The 16,667-nt window shown below is 41.1% G+C and overlaps 1 protein-coding gene across 1 annotated transcript in view; it reads left to right on the top strand.

Annotated features, from left to right (window-relative positions):
* Positions 1-16,667, top strand: part of CSMD3 (CUB and Sushi multiple domains 3) — a 2,682,374-nt gene that overhangs the window by 1,752,546 nt on the left and 913,161 nt on the right. Inside the window, exons 24-25 of the mRNA XM_069220640.1 lie at positions 6,148-6,339; positions 8,671-8,797. Coding sequence (XP_069076741.1) covers positions 6,148-6,339; positions 8,671-8,797 — 319 coding nt within the window. The remainder of the gene's footprint in view (positions 1-6,147; positions 6,340-8,670; positions 8,798-16,667) is intronic.

Here is a 16,667-nt window from a genome sequence, read left to right as displayed (position 1 = left end):
GAGAGATAAGAAAAAGGGCTTCTGCTAGCGCCTTTTAAATTTTGAGCCATTGGGGGGCCAAGGGGTGGTGTCTGAGGGAGAGAACCAAAGACTACCTTGTTCAGCCAGGAGTGTGTGCTGGTATCTCCTCTAGTCTGGCAAGTTTAGGCCACCCAGTGATTTGGGTAGTCTTAGTTTCCTTAAGGCAATTCTGGGTATTTTGGATTGCCATAGGAATTGAGTGACAATGTGGTCTATTTTGGTAAATAAGGAATCGAACAGGTGGGTCGGTAACATGCAGATTAGAAAGTTAATGAGTGGTGTGATCATCATTTTGATCAAATCAATCCATCCCCACCAAGTGATGTATCTAAAGGACCAATTGTCAATGATGTCTTTGATTTTGGATAGGATCATTTTCTTATTGCGATATATGGATTCTTTTAGGTAAACCATAGTTCTAGGTATTTTATTTTGTCGGGGGCCTACTTGAGGCTGAGTTCTTTTATAATGTCGCTCTTACAGTGTATATTTAGAGGAAGCTCTTTGTTTTTGTTTTTATTGAGACAGTATCCTGAGGTCTGAGTGTATTTGTTTATAATTGCTATGATGTTCAGTAGTGCTTTATCTGCTTGGGAAGGAAATAGGAGAATGTTGTTCGCATAAGCTGTCACTTTCTCCATTTCTGCTTTGAAGAGGATGCCTGGAATAGAGTCCTCTCTAGTTTGCATTTGAAGGGGTTCCAGTGGTAGGAGGAATAAAATTGGGGAGATAGGGCAGCCTTGATTGTATTGGATAGGCCACCATTGACAATTATTCTCGCTTTAGGTTTGCTATACAAGGCGAGGGTCATTTTGGCCACGGAAGGACCTAAGTTGGAGGTAATGAGAGTGGCATGTAGGAAAGGCCATGGGACCTTGTCAAAAGCCTTCTCTGCATCAAAAGCTATTTCTATTACATGGCTGAATATTCGGATGTTGTGCATGCTAAATCTTACTTTGATGAAGCCGGTTTGGGAGGGATGTATAATTTTATTAATTAATTATGGTTTATAATCTCAGTGTGAGGATTTCCATGTATTTTTTGAAGTCAGCGTTTATTAGGGATATAGGCCTGTAATTTTTAGGGTTAGTAGGTTCTTTCCCTTCCTTGGGAATAACTATTATTGTTGTTTCCACTGTACCTTCATTGGCACCAGAGGAGGAGAGGTGGGTGTAAAGGTCCTCTAGGTGGGGCTACTAAAGATGATGTCCACATTTGGTAGAAGGGGCTGGGAAGCCCTCTGGGCCTGGGCTTTCCTAGGTTTTTTTTTTATTTTTTTTATTGTGTGTAAGATTTTGTTTTGAGAAATAGGGATTTCTAAGAAAAGTTTGACAACCTCATCTACTTTTCTTACGTTAATATTTTTCAGGTAGTCTAAGCAGGCCTCATATCAGGAGTCGTTACTTTTTGTTTAGAGTTTGTGATAGAAGTCCTCAAAACTGGTTAGAATGTCTTTCTATTTGTTGGAAGGTATGCCGTGTTCATTCGTTATAGAGGGTAATCTAGGTTTCCAGTAGTTTTGTTTTCAATAGGAGGCTAGTGTTCTACCTGCTTTGTTTTGGCCACATACTTTGATGCCTCTGTTTCTTTGAACTAAAAGGTGGGCTTTCTTTTTTAAGATAATGTTAAATTCATACTTTAGTTTGGTCAGTTGGTTTAGTTGTGATTTGTTCCTGGAGAGCTTAAGTGACTTTCCTAGTGTTTTTATTGAAAGTTCCAATTGGTCTAAGTTCTTATTATCTTCCTTGTTCTTTTCAGACAATAGTTTAATCATATGACCTTGGTTTATGGCTTTTCAGAGCATCACACATTATTTGTGTATTAGAGACCAAATCTTTATTGATTTCCATGTATTGTTCATATTTATTTTTTATCAACTCCTTGAAAAATGGGATCTTCTACTAGGTCATTCATCCTGCATATTTTGGTTGTAGATATGGTGCAAGAGGTGTCATACAGTAGGGAAATATAGGCAGGATCGGATACCATCATTGGTTGAATGACAGGTTTAAAACAAAATAAGTATACAAACATGCATTTGTAATTGAAATAGGCTGTAGGTAATCCCTCTAGGCTTGTAACATAATATACCCAAGAGGTTCCAGTTGTGTCATCATACAAGGTAACTTAATGCCAAGACAAATTGACATTGGACTATAATAGCAACGTTGGAGACCAAAGTGATTAAGCAGGTTATTAAATAGGCTGTTAAGATGTCTAGTCATATTGTTCTAATCATTATGTAGTCGTCAGTTTTGTCTAGCTTTTCATTTGTAAAATATGAAAACAAGCATTTGTAATTGAGATGCGAACATAGGACTGTAAATTAATATGCCTGGACATGCATCAGAATATACTAGAGGGGTCCCAGTTGTGTCATCATCAGATAACCTAATGCTTGGTCAACCTGACAGTGGAGAATAATAGCAAAATCAGAGACACACATTTTACTAAACATGCTGTTAAGTAGTGTATTAGGATGTGTGATCATAATGTTCTAGCCATTATGTAATTGTTGAGAGTTGCATATCTTTAATGCTCTGGCACAGTTCACTGTTTGCTACCTCTGATGTGGGACTAGTAGAGTTTATTAGTGGTACAGGTGGGTAGTAGTGGTAGAGAGGCCTACAGCAATGGTTAGAGAACTGAGTGACCATGAGTTGCATGTTAAAGGGATTTAGAGACAGAGTGACATTGATTATCAGTGGTTAGCGCTGGTTGAAAGAGCAGGTTAGTTATCACGTATATATATAGCCGCAAGTAGGGGAACAGAAATTATTAATCAGCCTAATGTATTTTGAAGGTACCATTATATACCTCATTAGTAATACTATTGATGTGTTAGATTGCCAAAATGTTAGGACATCTAAATGTGCTATTTAAGTATTGCGACGTCAGAGGATTCGGAGGAAAGGCCTTCTGTTCAAGGCAAGTAGATGTTGGTTAGAAGTGATTAGGGCTGGTTAACGGTTAGTTTGTCCCAAATATTTGGTGAGACTTTATGAGCTCATCTTCAGACTTGGATATCACAGCTAAAAGAGTCCAAGTCTCTTGGTCTTCAAAGATGGTGGTCCTCCATTGTAGATTGTCTTTAGACGTGCTTGCCCAGTGAAGGAGAACTGTATTGTTAAATCCTTTAGAGTCTGGCGTTGGGACAGGAATATTTTCCTTTTTTTTACAGTGTCTTTTAGATAGTCATGTTAGATCCCAATGGAGGAGCCTTGCCATTTGATTCCCGATATTTTTTATCTGGGCGAGGATAGCCTCAGTGTGCAAATAACAGTGGGGTATAAAGATGAGGGCCCTAGGGGCAACAGAATTTTTGGGGAAATACGTTGGAACTCGCGTAATGTGAAAGACTTTAACAAAGTTTATTCCTAGAACTTGGGGGATCCACTTTTCAATAAATGTAGCACAGGATGGGGCTTGATTCTCTGCTCCTTCGGGGAGCCCACAAATTAACAGTTTGCCCCTTCTGTTTCTGTCCTTGAGTTTTGTGATACTCCAGGTGGGCCATCCTTGCAGAAGACATTGTGATTGTCTTATTAGTGTTGAGTTTGTGGTCTTCCGGAAGACTTATGCGTGTTCCTTCATCCTTATCTCTGCCTGCCATCACTAGCATGTCTTGATTCAGGGATAAAAGATCAGTTTGCATTGTGGTAGTCTTTGTGGAATGTGGAAGTATATGGAGAGTGTCAAGCTTTTGCATAATTAGCTCCAGAGTTGCACTATTCTCCGTTTATGGTGTGATGTGGGATTTCGGCGTGGTATCTCCTGTTTGGATCTTTTTTGCTCGGGTTTAGTGTCCTTGGTACCCTCTTTGCTCTTTGGTCTGCCATGTTGGTGGGGTCATCCTCCAAGTGGAATATTTTGAGGCCCGCTATCTGCTTATTGAGATTTGATTAGCTTGAGCTTTATGTAAGTGGGTGGATGTATAGGTAGACTAAATCATAGAGTGGGCGCTGGTGGTGGGGGGCCCAACGGTGACATGTGCCTCCAGGGTGGTTCTCAGTTGCATGCTGTCATCAAGGGGCACAATATCCATATGCACCCAGTGATATTACAATGTGCACAGCGCTGGTAGGTAGACGTAGTATGGTAGAGGTAGGTAAGGGGGAAGGTCTAATAAGGCTAGGACAATTCAAGTGGCAGAGTAGGTTGATCTTTATAGCGGGTGCCATAGAGCTCACACTCTAGGTGGTTATCTTTCCTGGGTGGAAGCCACGTCCCCTGATTTGAAAAGTAGTAGTTCTAATGACATTTTCTGGACTCTGACTGCCCAGCCGCAAACCATATCGATGAAGTAACATTCTGCCAGACATTCACTCAACTACGGGATGCACAAAATATAGAGAAAGCCAAAGGGGTTGTTATCGGACTCTTGTACTCTCATCAGCTGCCTCCTTGACCTAAAATCATAAAAGCAGACTGTTAGCAATGCCTCATGTGCCAAGACTGATTAGTTAAGATATCACCAATGCACAATAAACTTGTTCATCTGAATGAATTCCATCTCTCAAAAAACCGTCTAGGGATTGCTTTCTAGTGAAAGTGATCTAATGGACAGTAACTAAAACATATTTCTACAATTATTTATAAAGGAATGTATTAAACATTCATGTTAACCGCATTAAACCATAATGGCTAAGTGCCTTATTATGACCATGGCGGTCACCAAACTGCCAGGGTCAAGGTCGAACTGCCCCAAAGCGACAGTCTGACGCGACATTACGACCGTGGCAAAAGCACCATGTTTGGACCGCGTGCACGGCCACTTTTCAGGTGCCAGGCGGCCTGGCAGTGCCAGCGGTCCCAATTGCAAAATCAGCGCTGCCCTGGGGATTACAACCCCTCTCTTCGCTGGCATTAACATGGCAGTTTCACTGCAATTTAAATGCTGGTGGAGATGGGGTGCCGGGGGCCCCTCCACTGCCAATGCACTTGGCATAGGCAGTGCAAGGGCCCCCCTGGCCAGCCCCGTCAGGCAAATCGCTGTCTGCAAACCCAACGCACAACAGCATTGCCACAGGCTCTATTATGAGCTGACATCAATGTTGTTGTGCGTTTCCCGCTGGCCGTGCAGGAAACACATAATAGGGCCAGCGCGAAGGCGGCTGCATTGGTGGTCTTCTGACCTGTGGGAGTTTGGCAGACAGCCTTTTCTGCCCGCCAAACTCCTAATGAGGGCCTAAATATCCAAACTAATTCATTAGTATCAAACAAATCGTGATCCTGGACATTTCTCTGCTTTTATTTGTCCAGCTGTTTATGACTGCAGCCTCTAACTCATTTCTTTCCAAATAATCTATCACTTTCGGCTAGTCTCTAAAACTTTTGCATGATGTTTGAGATGCTTATCCCTGCTTGCTTTCAGGCATGCAGTGTTCAGACATATGAATTTTCAATGAAAATGATCTTTCATCTATAAATATGTGATTTTATTGAATATTGAAATTTTCAGAACAGAATTCTAAAACAACATTAGCCGGGTAAAATGCAAACCGAGTTTTCTAATATTAGATTGGCTACATTGACTATTACCATTCTTATAACTGCAGTAGTTGTTTTGAAGAACATAAGATCATATTTTAAAAAAGCATCCGTGGCAAATAATGTATTGGTAAGGGCACTTTTAGTTTAATGGGAGAGTCCTTCTTGCACCTCCTGTAACACCTGATGCACTAGGGCTAAAAGTGATCTGAGCTTCAAGCAACAATATCCACCCACTAAAGTGTTTTGTTAAATACACATCTGCTGGTGGTCCACATCAGCTTGATGGACTAATCATGATCTTAGACAGCAGACTCCTTTGATTAGTCTTTTGACTATTCCGCTTTTGTAGCAGAAAGAGTTGGTAACACACACATTGAAAAAGGATACATGCTTAAGATAGTTTTAAGTACATCGTCAAGCCTTTGCATTCACTGCCAACATGCACCCACCAAGTGCATAATAATTGATAGTTTTGCTACTACCGAAATGAGGGATCTTCGCTGCCCCTAGCTGCACTCACTGGATAGTTACACAGAGTGCATGGCATATAGCATTTGGTAAACGTTATGTTTTTTTCATATGGTCGCGGATATGCAGTTTGCATGCAGTGATATACTATTTTCCCTCTACCAGGCTTCGAGCTGTCACACTGTGATGATCCAGGTGTGCCACAATTTGGATATAAAATCAGCGACCAAGGACATTTTGCTGGAAGTACCATCATCTACGGGTGCAACCCAGGCTACACACTGCATGGAAGTGGCCTTCTGAAGTGCATGACAGGAGAGAGGCGGGCATGGGATTACCCACTGCCATCGTGCATTGGTAATTTAAATTACATTTATTATTATTGCTAAGAAGTCATTTTTCCCAACTCCAGGTAACCTTCATTATTCGCAGAAAAAGTTTAATCGATTTAGAAGTTTTAATCTTTAATCTATTTCCTACATAAGAAGTAAAAATTGAAGATGCTTCTTTTCAAACAAGATAATCACATTTCTAACCTCGTTCCCAAGGGCACAAAGCCCCATTTCAGTGATCAGTCTGATTTCACTATTCAACGCTAAAATGTTTTTCCTCAGCAAGAGGTGATTGAAATGTTACATTCAGGGGCAACAAGTTAAATTAATCTTCTTCAGATAATTCCAAACAGAAACAGCTAATGCCAGTATTGTAATCTTGTTTAAAACAGTGCTTAATTTGTGCTTATTGTTTCCTGTGGGGAGCACCGGTACTTATTTTTGAGGGCCTGAACTTAATATTGTGCCTCAAGTATTTACTGCGAGCAAAAGACACATATGGGAAAGACGGAGGAAGAGAAAAACGAAAAGCGTCATAATGGTTGAAAGCAGAAAGCTGCAGGAGGGAGCTGAAGGGGTAGAGAGTGGCTTTAATGAATTTAGGAAGCCCGAGATGACTTCCGTATTACGCTGCCTCATTATTCCGTGTTAGCACATTTTATTTATCAGCCGCGTGTTTGAGGAGGGCTGAGCACCAGCACGTTTTTATTTACAAATTAAGCACTTTTTTAAAAACATTATTTTATGTAAGACACGGAACTACTCACCGTTTCCTATGTTGGCATACTATGTATGAAATAAGAAAAACTGTCTGCGTACTTTTACCAACCTCTTTTAATTAACGACATTGCCCAAAAGCGAAAATAAAAAGTTGATTCTTCGTTCAAATGTCTTTTGTTTGCACCGAGCAAGATTTGGGAAAGTTTGATCACTCAGCCACTGCATAGTCGGAGCTGCCGCTCCGTCCACACTCCGGTGCAGCCAAGAGCAAATTAGCAAAAAGCACAAACTGACTAAAATAATTAAGGAAAGGTCTATTGACGCTGACTGGAATGTCATTGTATAAATGCCCGTCTCTGTGAAATTATTGTCACAGAAGCCAGGTCACAGTATGGAGCCTGTTATGGCAAAACTGGTATTGGGCCACTGCAGTCTTCCAAAAACTGTGACGATTCCGTATGGTCTTGGCGATATAGAGTTACTACCAACGGTTTTGTTCTAATGTATTTTTCTAGAGCCCTTCTTACTTCCACTACCCGAGTCCTAATTCTTAATAAAAGAAATATCGATTTAAAATATTCTAGACGGGATAAGTTATATTCATTTTTAAAAACCTGTGCATCTCTCATCAACCGGCAGAGAACTATTTAGAAATTTAAAACCCAGAAGTGCCTCCAATGCAAATAGTACTGACTGTTCTAAATGTTTCGAAGTAGTCGGTTGACGTAGTGTGTGTTGCCTTTAGCTTACCTATCAGCACAATTCCATAACAAAACAACATATTGAGATTCAACATAATGAAAGATGGGAATCGGCCTCTTTTGTGAAATAATCTGCGAAGTGAGATATAATGAAAATAAATCAGAAGATGAAGATTGTATTGTAAGCAGTCGACGTGAAAGGTATAAACAGACAATTACTGCACAGTAACTGCTTTAAAAAAGCCAATATTTTCATTGCATATTTAACAATGCCTCTGTCTGCTCACAAATTTACTACGTGAACCAAAAAGCCATAGATCCAACATCATTTTATGACGGCATTGTAAGGGAAATAAATGGGCAAGTCTGACTAGTGTGTATAACTATCTCTTTATCACAGGCTAAGTCATTCAAGCAGCAACACTTTATAAGCAAAAAAAACTATAAAGAAGAAAATTAAATATCAATGCATCAGCAAAGCAAATATATATATATATAAAAGGACACACACTGGCTCAAGTTTAACAGAAGGACTATGAGGTGACCTATCAACTAAAACAAATGGGACACAAATAGGACTAGGCAATCATGCATACAAATGTGGACGACCTTGATGAGCAGTCTATCCAAGAAAGGGCAAGTAATGAAAAACACACGCAAGCAAACGTCTAAGATGGTTTCCATAATCCCACATTCTCAATTATATATTTCTATATAGAAAGTGGTCTACCAGACAGCTAGTTGCTGGTACTCCAACCTAAAAAGCAACTCATTTCCATGGTGGATACATGTAAATACAACATTTTTCTTTCTGTAAAACCTTGAAAACATGGACAAGACTATTCTAGTTGATTGAATTGTGTACGTCATTTGATCAGTGTAAGTGTGAGAAAGAAAAATCAGTACCGACACAAACCATTTGATCTCTTTTGTAGCTGAATGTGGAGGCCGCTTTAAAGGGGAATCCTCTGGAAGAATATTATCCCCTGGTTATCCATTTCCTTATGACAATAATCTTCGATGCACATGGATGATTGAAGTGGATCTTGGAAATATTGTGAGGTAGGTTATTGATACATATTTCTACTTACTAGTCATAATTTATATTGGTTCGACCAAGGGGACAATTATAATACAATCCACCCGCTATCAGAATGCTGTGTAGTGTCTAAATATCATACTTGTAAAAACGTATGTGTAAATTACAGCAATTTTGGACCACTTTTAAATATTTTTTTCTTCATCGTCGGAGCACATAGGTCATTGTTCTACTTTGTCCTCAATGGATTTGGGATATATCGCCTAATAATGTAGAACTGTGATTCATAAATCGACTTGATTTCAGAATGTAAAAATATATTTACATACATTATGAATTGCTTAGAACTAGAATAAGATGCTTGAGCATGAGACATAATTACTGAGTATGCTGGATGCAGTGTGTTGCATGATTTAGAACAGAACCTTTATGGTTCCCCAACGACTCTGTAGCAGTGTGTGGCGTAATCACTAGAATACAATTTATGAATGTTTGCTGCACGACCAGACAGCCTTAGTTGGTGCTTTAAACCTTTATGCGCTACGTTTACTTAACTCTTTAGAAATTCATATCTACAGTTCCCTACATTGCATTTTTGCAGTTTTGGTATCATTCTCAAGATACAAATATTTCCTATTTTTAGAAATTGGTGTTCGATTTTTTATTGTGTTGTGTCACTCATTTACTGTGTTGGTGGTAGTAAAAGCTCTGCACATACCTAAATCTTGCTCGCACTTGTGCTTGCTCCCTAATACATAGTAAAATTGGATTACACCTAATTGGCACATTTAATTTACATGCAAGCCCCTAGTAAAATGATACTCCATGCACCCAGGGCATGTAAAATTAAATGTTACTAGTGGGTCTGCATCACTATTGTACCACCTATTAAAGTAGTACTTTTCAATCTAAGTCAGGCCTGCTGCTGCAGCCTCCAATGCAGTTTTAAACTGCTATTTCAACCTGACAAAGTAAACCTGTTGCCAGGCCAAAACCTTTTTTTAATACATATAAGTCACCCCTAAGATAGTCTCTAAAAGCTCCTATGACCTCTTTAAGATTATGGGTCAACTCTAAGTTAGACCCCAAAAACTCCTAAGGAAGAATGTATGGTATTTAAATACTGATCATGTGGGCTTACATTTTTTCATGTCCTAGCAGTGAAAACAGCTTAGCACTTTTTCCACTGTTATAAGGCCTACCTCTTCCATAGGCTAACACTGGGTTGCCCTATTACATTTAATAAGTGCTAGCTTTGGAGTAGGGGGAAAAACAGAGAGAAATACTTCATGCTCTCTTTTGAATTGTCATTTAAAATACTCTTTAAATGTAAAGTCAGAATTTAAGTTCCAATTATAAGAATGTCACTTTTTGAAAGTTGGCATTGTTGTTCTCAAATCCACTGTGCCTTTTTGCCAGTGGGTGGAGTCACCTGACCCTGCTGTTGTGTGTTGGGTATTGCTGCCAGACAATGAGACAAAGGAAGCTTAGGTGTGGGCAGGATGGGTCATAATGGCAGGATACCTGGGGAGGGACTGTACCTAGTTCCACCTGCACTTCAAAGGGCTTAACCTCAAGCACACACACAAAAATGATGCCAGGCCGTTCCTTTCTATTGTCCCTCCTTGACAGTTCAGAGCCAAGTTCAGGAAGGAGGAAGGGGAGACAATTCGGGCAACCCACACCCCCAAGTTGGCAGTGGGTTATAAAAGGTGGCCCCTTTAGTCATCAAATCAGGAAACTCCTGGACATGTGGAAGAAGGACTGCCTTGTTGCCAGAAGGACAGCCCAGCTGCTCGAGGGACTGCTTTGCTGTCTAAAGAAGGATGATTTGGCCTGCTTGTCTTGATCCCAGGCTGCCCAGATTATCTCAAAGGGTCAGTTAGCTGGTCTCCTGTGTGAGCTACAAGGACACAAAAAGCTTCCAGAGGCCTTCCTGCAACTGACAAGCTGACCAACAGCAACTGGACTGCTTGAACCTGCCAGAGCCCTGCTGCTGGTCCCTGTTAGAGTGAGTTAAAATACTCAAGAGATCCCCACCATCTTCAGGACCCTTGTTTGGCATTAATGGAAGATCCTCCAAGACGAAAAAGGTGAGAATCCTGATGATGGTCTCCTCCAGACCGCAAACTGGCCCATTCATGCAGCAATCCTGCCTCCTGTGACGACCCTCAAAGTGAAGCTCTGGTGATACCTGCTCTTCGCACCAGCAGCTACCACCAATGATGACTGGCAATGTGAGAGCTGCACTTTGCATTACAGCAAAGACCGCCTGTGATAGCTGTCAATGTGAAGATCCAACAAAGACCTATCTTAGCACTACAGCAATGACCATCCATTACTCTCAACCTGCTCTTCGTGCCAAAAGACTCCTTTAGCATGAACAGAACACTTTGTGCTGGACTTGAGAAGGTAACATTTAACCTGGTCCCTACATTCAACTTGTGCTTCATTGCGGTCGGCCTGAACTTGTGTCTTTTCCCTGCTCTAGTGGGACCAGGTGACCGTGAGTGGCACTTTCTGATTCTAGGCCCTATTTTCACAAAAAAACTAAATCAATGTCACTGGTTCTACTGATTTGATTTTGTTTTGCTGTCATTTTATCTATTAAAATTTACTCTTTTTCTCAAAATTGGTTTGGGATTTTTCTTGTGTTGTGTTTTCAATTTATGACTGTTTGTGTGCTGCGTAAATAGCTTACATGTTGCCTCTAAGTTAGGCCTGACTTGTTTTGTGCCAAAGTACCAGAGAGTTAAGCACAGGTTAACTTAGTGAATTTTTGTGGTATTGATTATTGAGTGGGACTTCCATCCCCTTAACTTATAACTCAATTTATCACATCTTCCCATCTACCTGTGACAGATACATATATTTTTTATATTTCACCTAACCCTTGCTTATTTTATTATTTTTTGTTTAAGGATTTTTGTGGCATGATACTCTTCAATGACTAGCTGAAAGTTACAAATAAATATATAAAATACAGTTGTAAAGGTCCTACCAAAGAATCCCGCATGTCACTGTGGACATCCATTCTGTGGCTAAAAGGTTCTCATATTGTGAGACAGAGGATGTTATTGCTTACTCATAAGAATTCTAGTGTACTTAATTCATCTAAACGTTTCTCCGCTTTGCTCCACCTAAAGCCTCTCCCCTGTACTAGAAGGTGTTGGTGCTCCTGACACAGATACATCTGATGAATGGAAGTGAACCAACAGGCAATTTTCTATTGGATTTAAAATCAGAGTTGTAGAAAGCATCGTCCAACTGGGAATCATGGACTAAAGTCGGAAAACAAAAATAGGTGACTTTATTACAAGCTGTGAGTGCTACTAGAAATGATATTTAGTAGTGAGTCTGAGGATATCTTAAATTGTGGAGCCTTTCTTGGCTACAGTTTCCAGACTTGCTCCATTGAAAATCTTTAACCCTTGAAAAGGTACTAGGGTCCATATTTATACTTTTTTAGCGCCGCATTTGTGGCGCTTTTAACACAAAAGCAGTGCAAACTTACAAAATGCAATTGTATACCATTGTATTTTGTAAGTTTGCAGTGCTTTTGAGTGAAAAAATTATGCAAATGCGGCGCTAAAAAAGTATAAATATAGGCCTAAGCCTGAAGGTAGAAATGCCCAGCAGGTCCAACCATTAACTTTTACATACTTTGGTCAAAATCAGGAGAACGTTGAATGTCTTTTCCATTGCTTTCCTACTGCCTGTTTTCCTACTGGACTTTTAGTTTGCCCATATCCAATAGTCATAATTTTAGTAACATTTGTATTTGCATTGTTATCAGTTAAATGTAACTAAAGTGCATCTTTTAAGTTATTTATTTATTTACTTACTAGGTTGTTATTTGTCTATTTGTTGCATACTAATACAAATGTATTTTTTCTGAAGAAGGCAAAGGACCCTTCGGAGAAATTAATTTTCTTTCATGGGACCAGCTGTAGACATCATGTGGTATATTTTGACAGTTTGTGGTGTAGTATGTATGATGTCTTTGAATGCCCAAAGGAATAGATATTTTCTTGGACAAATGTGTAGTTAAGTACTAACAACCTCAGAAGACAACTATTTTACCATTAAATAATTGACTGTAAGTCTTTTAAAGCTTGATCCTAAGCATAATTTTTTAGTATGAGTGTTGGGACAAAAAAGTCTCTCGCATGATGGCTGAAGTGTACCCCTTCCCTGAATGTCCAAGCTCCAATGATATCTGGATACTCCGGTACTGTTTTTTTTTCTGTCTTGAGTGGATATTCAGATCATGTGTGTGTGCCATGACATAGGCCTGTTACACAGGTTATGGTGTTGTTGTACTGGAAGGGTTTCCAAAGCGCTACCCACATAGTGGTTGGTGAAAGGCTATTACCTTTGCCAGGTGTTAAGGAGCATGAGTGTAGTGGTGGAAGCATACCATGTAGTGAGCAGTAGAAGTGAATGGGGCTTTTTACCCGTGTCACTGGAGTGATGTCTGGTTTTGCTGCTGTGTGCTTAACTCGTCCTTGGCCTACATCCAGGTAGTATGTAGCGCTGTTCAGTGCATGTGTGCTCTATGCATGTGCTGTGTCTGTGGATCATATGTTACATGGAAGATTATGGGTCTCATTTTTGGGAGGCCCAGGGCTGACTTTAAGTTATAGGAACCTCCCCATATAGATGTACGGATTGATGCTTTCCTGTGAGCTGGGTAGGACGACACAAACATTGGAAGAAAGAGAGCCATATTCTCCAACAAACTTTTAAGGGTGCTCTTTGATTTAAAAAGAGGTCAATGTAAAGGGGCCTGGTCACATCTCTGGAATGGGATGGGGCTAATAAGAGACTGATCAAAAGTAGGGCTGAGGACCTGGGTTAACCCTTCAATACACATATAACTGTGGCAGACATCCAGTCATGAAACCTTAGTCACTCCCATGACCTGTGTTGTGGGGCTATCAGATTTGGATTCACTCCTGCTGTAACAAACCACTTTCTGGAGGAAGGGCAGAGGAGAGGGTATTTCAAAGGTAAGCAGGCAGCCATCACAAACTTCAAGGAATCATCTGCTAAATCACATTTGGTGCCTGGAAATGGACTGTAAGAAGGGGAGCTCAAGGCTCCAAAAATTGTCAAATGTCAAGCAGCCAGACAGGCTATGTGAAGAGGGAAAACTGTACAAGTCTTCTGCCTGTGACCACAGCTGGAGGCCAGGGCTTTCCAGTCTTCCAGGAGAGTAATGGGTCCTCATCTAACTAGTATTCATTAAGCACATCCTTTTTTCGGTACCTAACAAGAAGCCACTACATGGTGCTCGAGCCAAAAGTACTGAATGTAATCCTTGTGTTTGTCATATAGGATAGCAGAATTGTACCTGTTCCTTAGTCCCAGTCTCAGGGTTTCTTAAGGGTGTCCATTTACAAGATGGCTTTCTACCTACAGAAGGATTTCAAGAAATGCCTTCATTGCATGTTGGTTGCCATCTCCTAAATGCACACTAGCTAACTGCGCAAGTTATCTCAAGTGCCACATATGGATTATTCCTTGATTGCTCACTTAAGGAACATTAGAGTTGGATTTTGACTCCTATTTTGTTGAATCGCAATCAAGTACCTACAGTTCAGTTGATCAGTTTACTCCAAACCAATATTAAAGCAACATACATATTTAGTTTAACTCAGCAAATAAGATTAAATGAGAAAGAAGGCAGTATGTATACTGACAAAGTCTTCAAGAACCCTGCGTATATTTAATTTGTTCTAAAAAGCTTTTCGTTTTTACTGCTGTGGGAGACTTCAATTTTGAGATCTCAACCACACCATTTGTAGGACAGGTGTTGCAAAGTATTTCAACATTCCATTCTTGCAATTTGTGATTCTGTGGACAAGACTCCAGATGAGGTGGTGGATGAGAGATGGAATATTGAATTACCTCTCTGCACCTGTACTACAAATGGAATTTGAAATGCCTGCTGGAACTCTTAAAATATATTGCAAAATATTTCTACATTTCATCCCAGGTGGTCTTGGAACGATGGCCCTGAAGAGAGTATTGTATTGTATGTGTTTGGTATTTTGGTGCTCCTTGCGAGACCCCAGGCCTCAGACCCAAAATGCTTGGAGATCCTTCAGCTCTGTGGGGAGGCATCAGTCCTCACAGTCAACAAGTCTAAATCCCTGTTGGTCCCTTTTGCTAGCAATGCAAACACTTCTCGTGGCAGTCCATGATCCCTTTGTGTCACCTGTCCTTCAGATACTTAGGTATTCATGTTTTGCACCTTTCAGACTTTGCCTGGAGTCTTAGTCTGACACCTCTGGTTACTAAAATGAAGCAGGACTGGTGGAGTTGGGGCGCCTGACCATGCACTTCTGAGGGAACCTAGCCATCCTCAAATTATGGATTTACCCCACTTTTTGTGTCTTTTTGAACTTTCCATATTTCATCCCCCAGCTATGGTTCTAGTCCCTTGCTTCGACAATCCATACCTTCCTCTGGACTTGAAGCCACCCTGTGTGGCCTTTATGAACTGCTACCAGTCCCCCTTAATGGTGGGATGGGCATGGCAGACCTTTGTTGCTACTACCTGGCCTCACAGCTGGATGCTATTCATGACTGCTTCACTGGGCAGGTGTCTTATCAAGTGGATCTAGGCTTGCTTGGCCTAGATAGGCTGATGGGCACCCTTTATGGGGCTCGATACCCCATTTATTCCCTGACTGCGACTGGGTGACACTGCTGTGTTGGAGGACGGTGCTTCGTTTTATGAGTTGGAACTGTCAGGTTACCGGGCGAACCCCCTTGTGGCAAGGGACATGGCTACATCAGACTGCAGGGCTAGAAGACTTTATGCAGTGGGTCAAGATTGCACTCACTCATCTTGGGGACATCTGGGTGGGTACACATATGTGGATGTTTCAGGAGCTGCAGGAACACTATCTGCTTTCTACCACCCAATTCCACAAGTACTTGCAGCTGCAACACACCCTGTTGACCAATGTTTCCTTGGACAAGAAGCTCACAGAATTTAGTCTCCTCAAACCCAATCTACTGATGGGAAGGTTGCAGACTGGGGATATTTCTTTGACCTACCTCTCTTTGATTGCTAATGCCCCAGATCACTACTCTAGACTGTATCAGAGATGGGAGGCCTTTGTGGGAGACTCTGAGGATGCAGACTGGAGTGAGGCTAGTATAACACCCCAGAAACTGGCTATTTCCACATGTCTTTGATTGGTTCAGCTTAATTACTTGCATGTGACTTACATAACCCCCCCCCCTCCCAGTGGCTACACTGGGTGGGCAGGACTTCCCGAGTGAACTGTTCCAGATGTTCCTTGCTCGCTGTGGACTTCTTTCAGGTAGGCTGGTCCTGCGCAGGTATCATTTACTTCTGGGAGGGGATTGGGAGGGATAGTTCTGGACCACTGCCTTGTTCTTACTCTCTCAGTAGCGTTGTTGAGATTGTTGAAGGATGTGGGTGGCCCTAGGATGGAACGCATTTTCTTTGGGGTGGTGATGTTGGTGTCAAAGCAAGATCTTGTCAGTAAATGGAGATCCCTGACCCCTCCTACTTTAGAGGAGTGATGGCAGGGAGTGGACTGTGCACATAGCAGGAGTGGCCCATCTATGAGGTTGTCCTTGTAAACATGAGAAGATCTGGAACGGGTGGTGGACTCACCATGGGCTAGATGCTAGTATTGGCTGACTCATTGTTTTTGTGTATTGCTGACTATTTACTATGTGCCTGATTATGACAGTGGCAGATGGGATTCTACGCTACAAACGTGACGGATATCCAGTCCGCTGTATTACAAGTTCCATTATATCCTATGGATCTTGTAAAACAGCGGGATGGATGTCCGTCACGTTTGTGGGGTAGTATCCCATCCACCAAGGTCGTAATCAAGCCTT

Source organism: Pleurodeles waltl, chromosome 2_2 (genome assembly GCF_031143425.1).
Source record: "Pleurodeles waltl isolate 20211129_DDA chromosome 2_2, aPleWal1.hap1.20221129, whole genome shotgun sequence".
Taxonomy (NCBI): Eukaryota; Metazoa; Chordata; class Amphibia; order Caudata; family Salamandridae; genus Pleurodeles; species Pleurodeles waltl.
The sequence above is the reverse complement of the archived record's forward strand: the minus strand, read 5'-3'. Positions and strand labels throughout refer to the sequence as shown.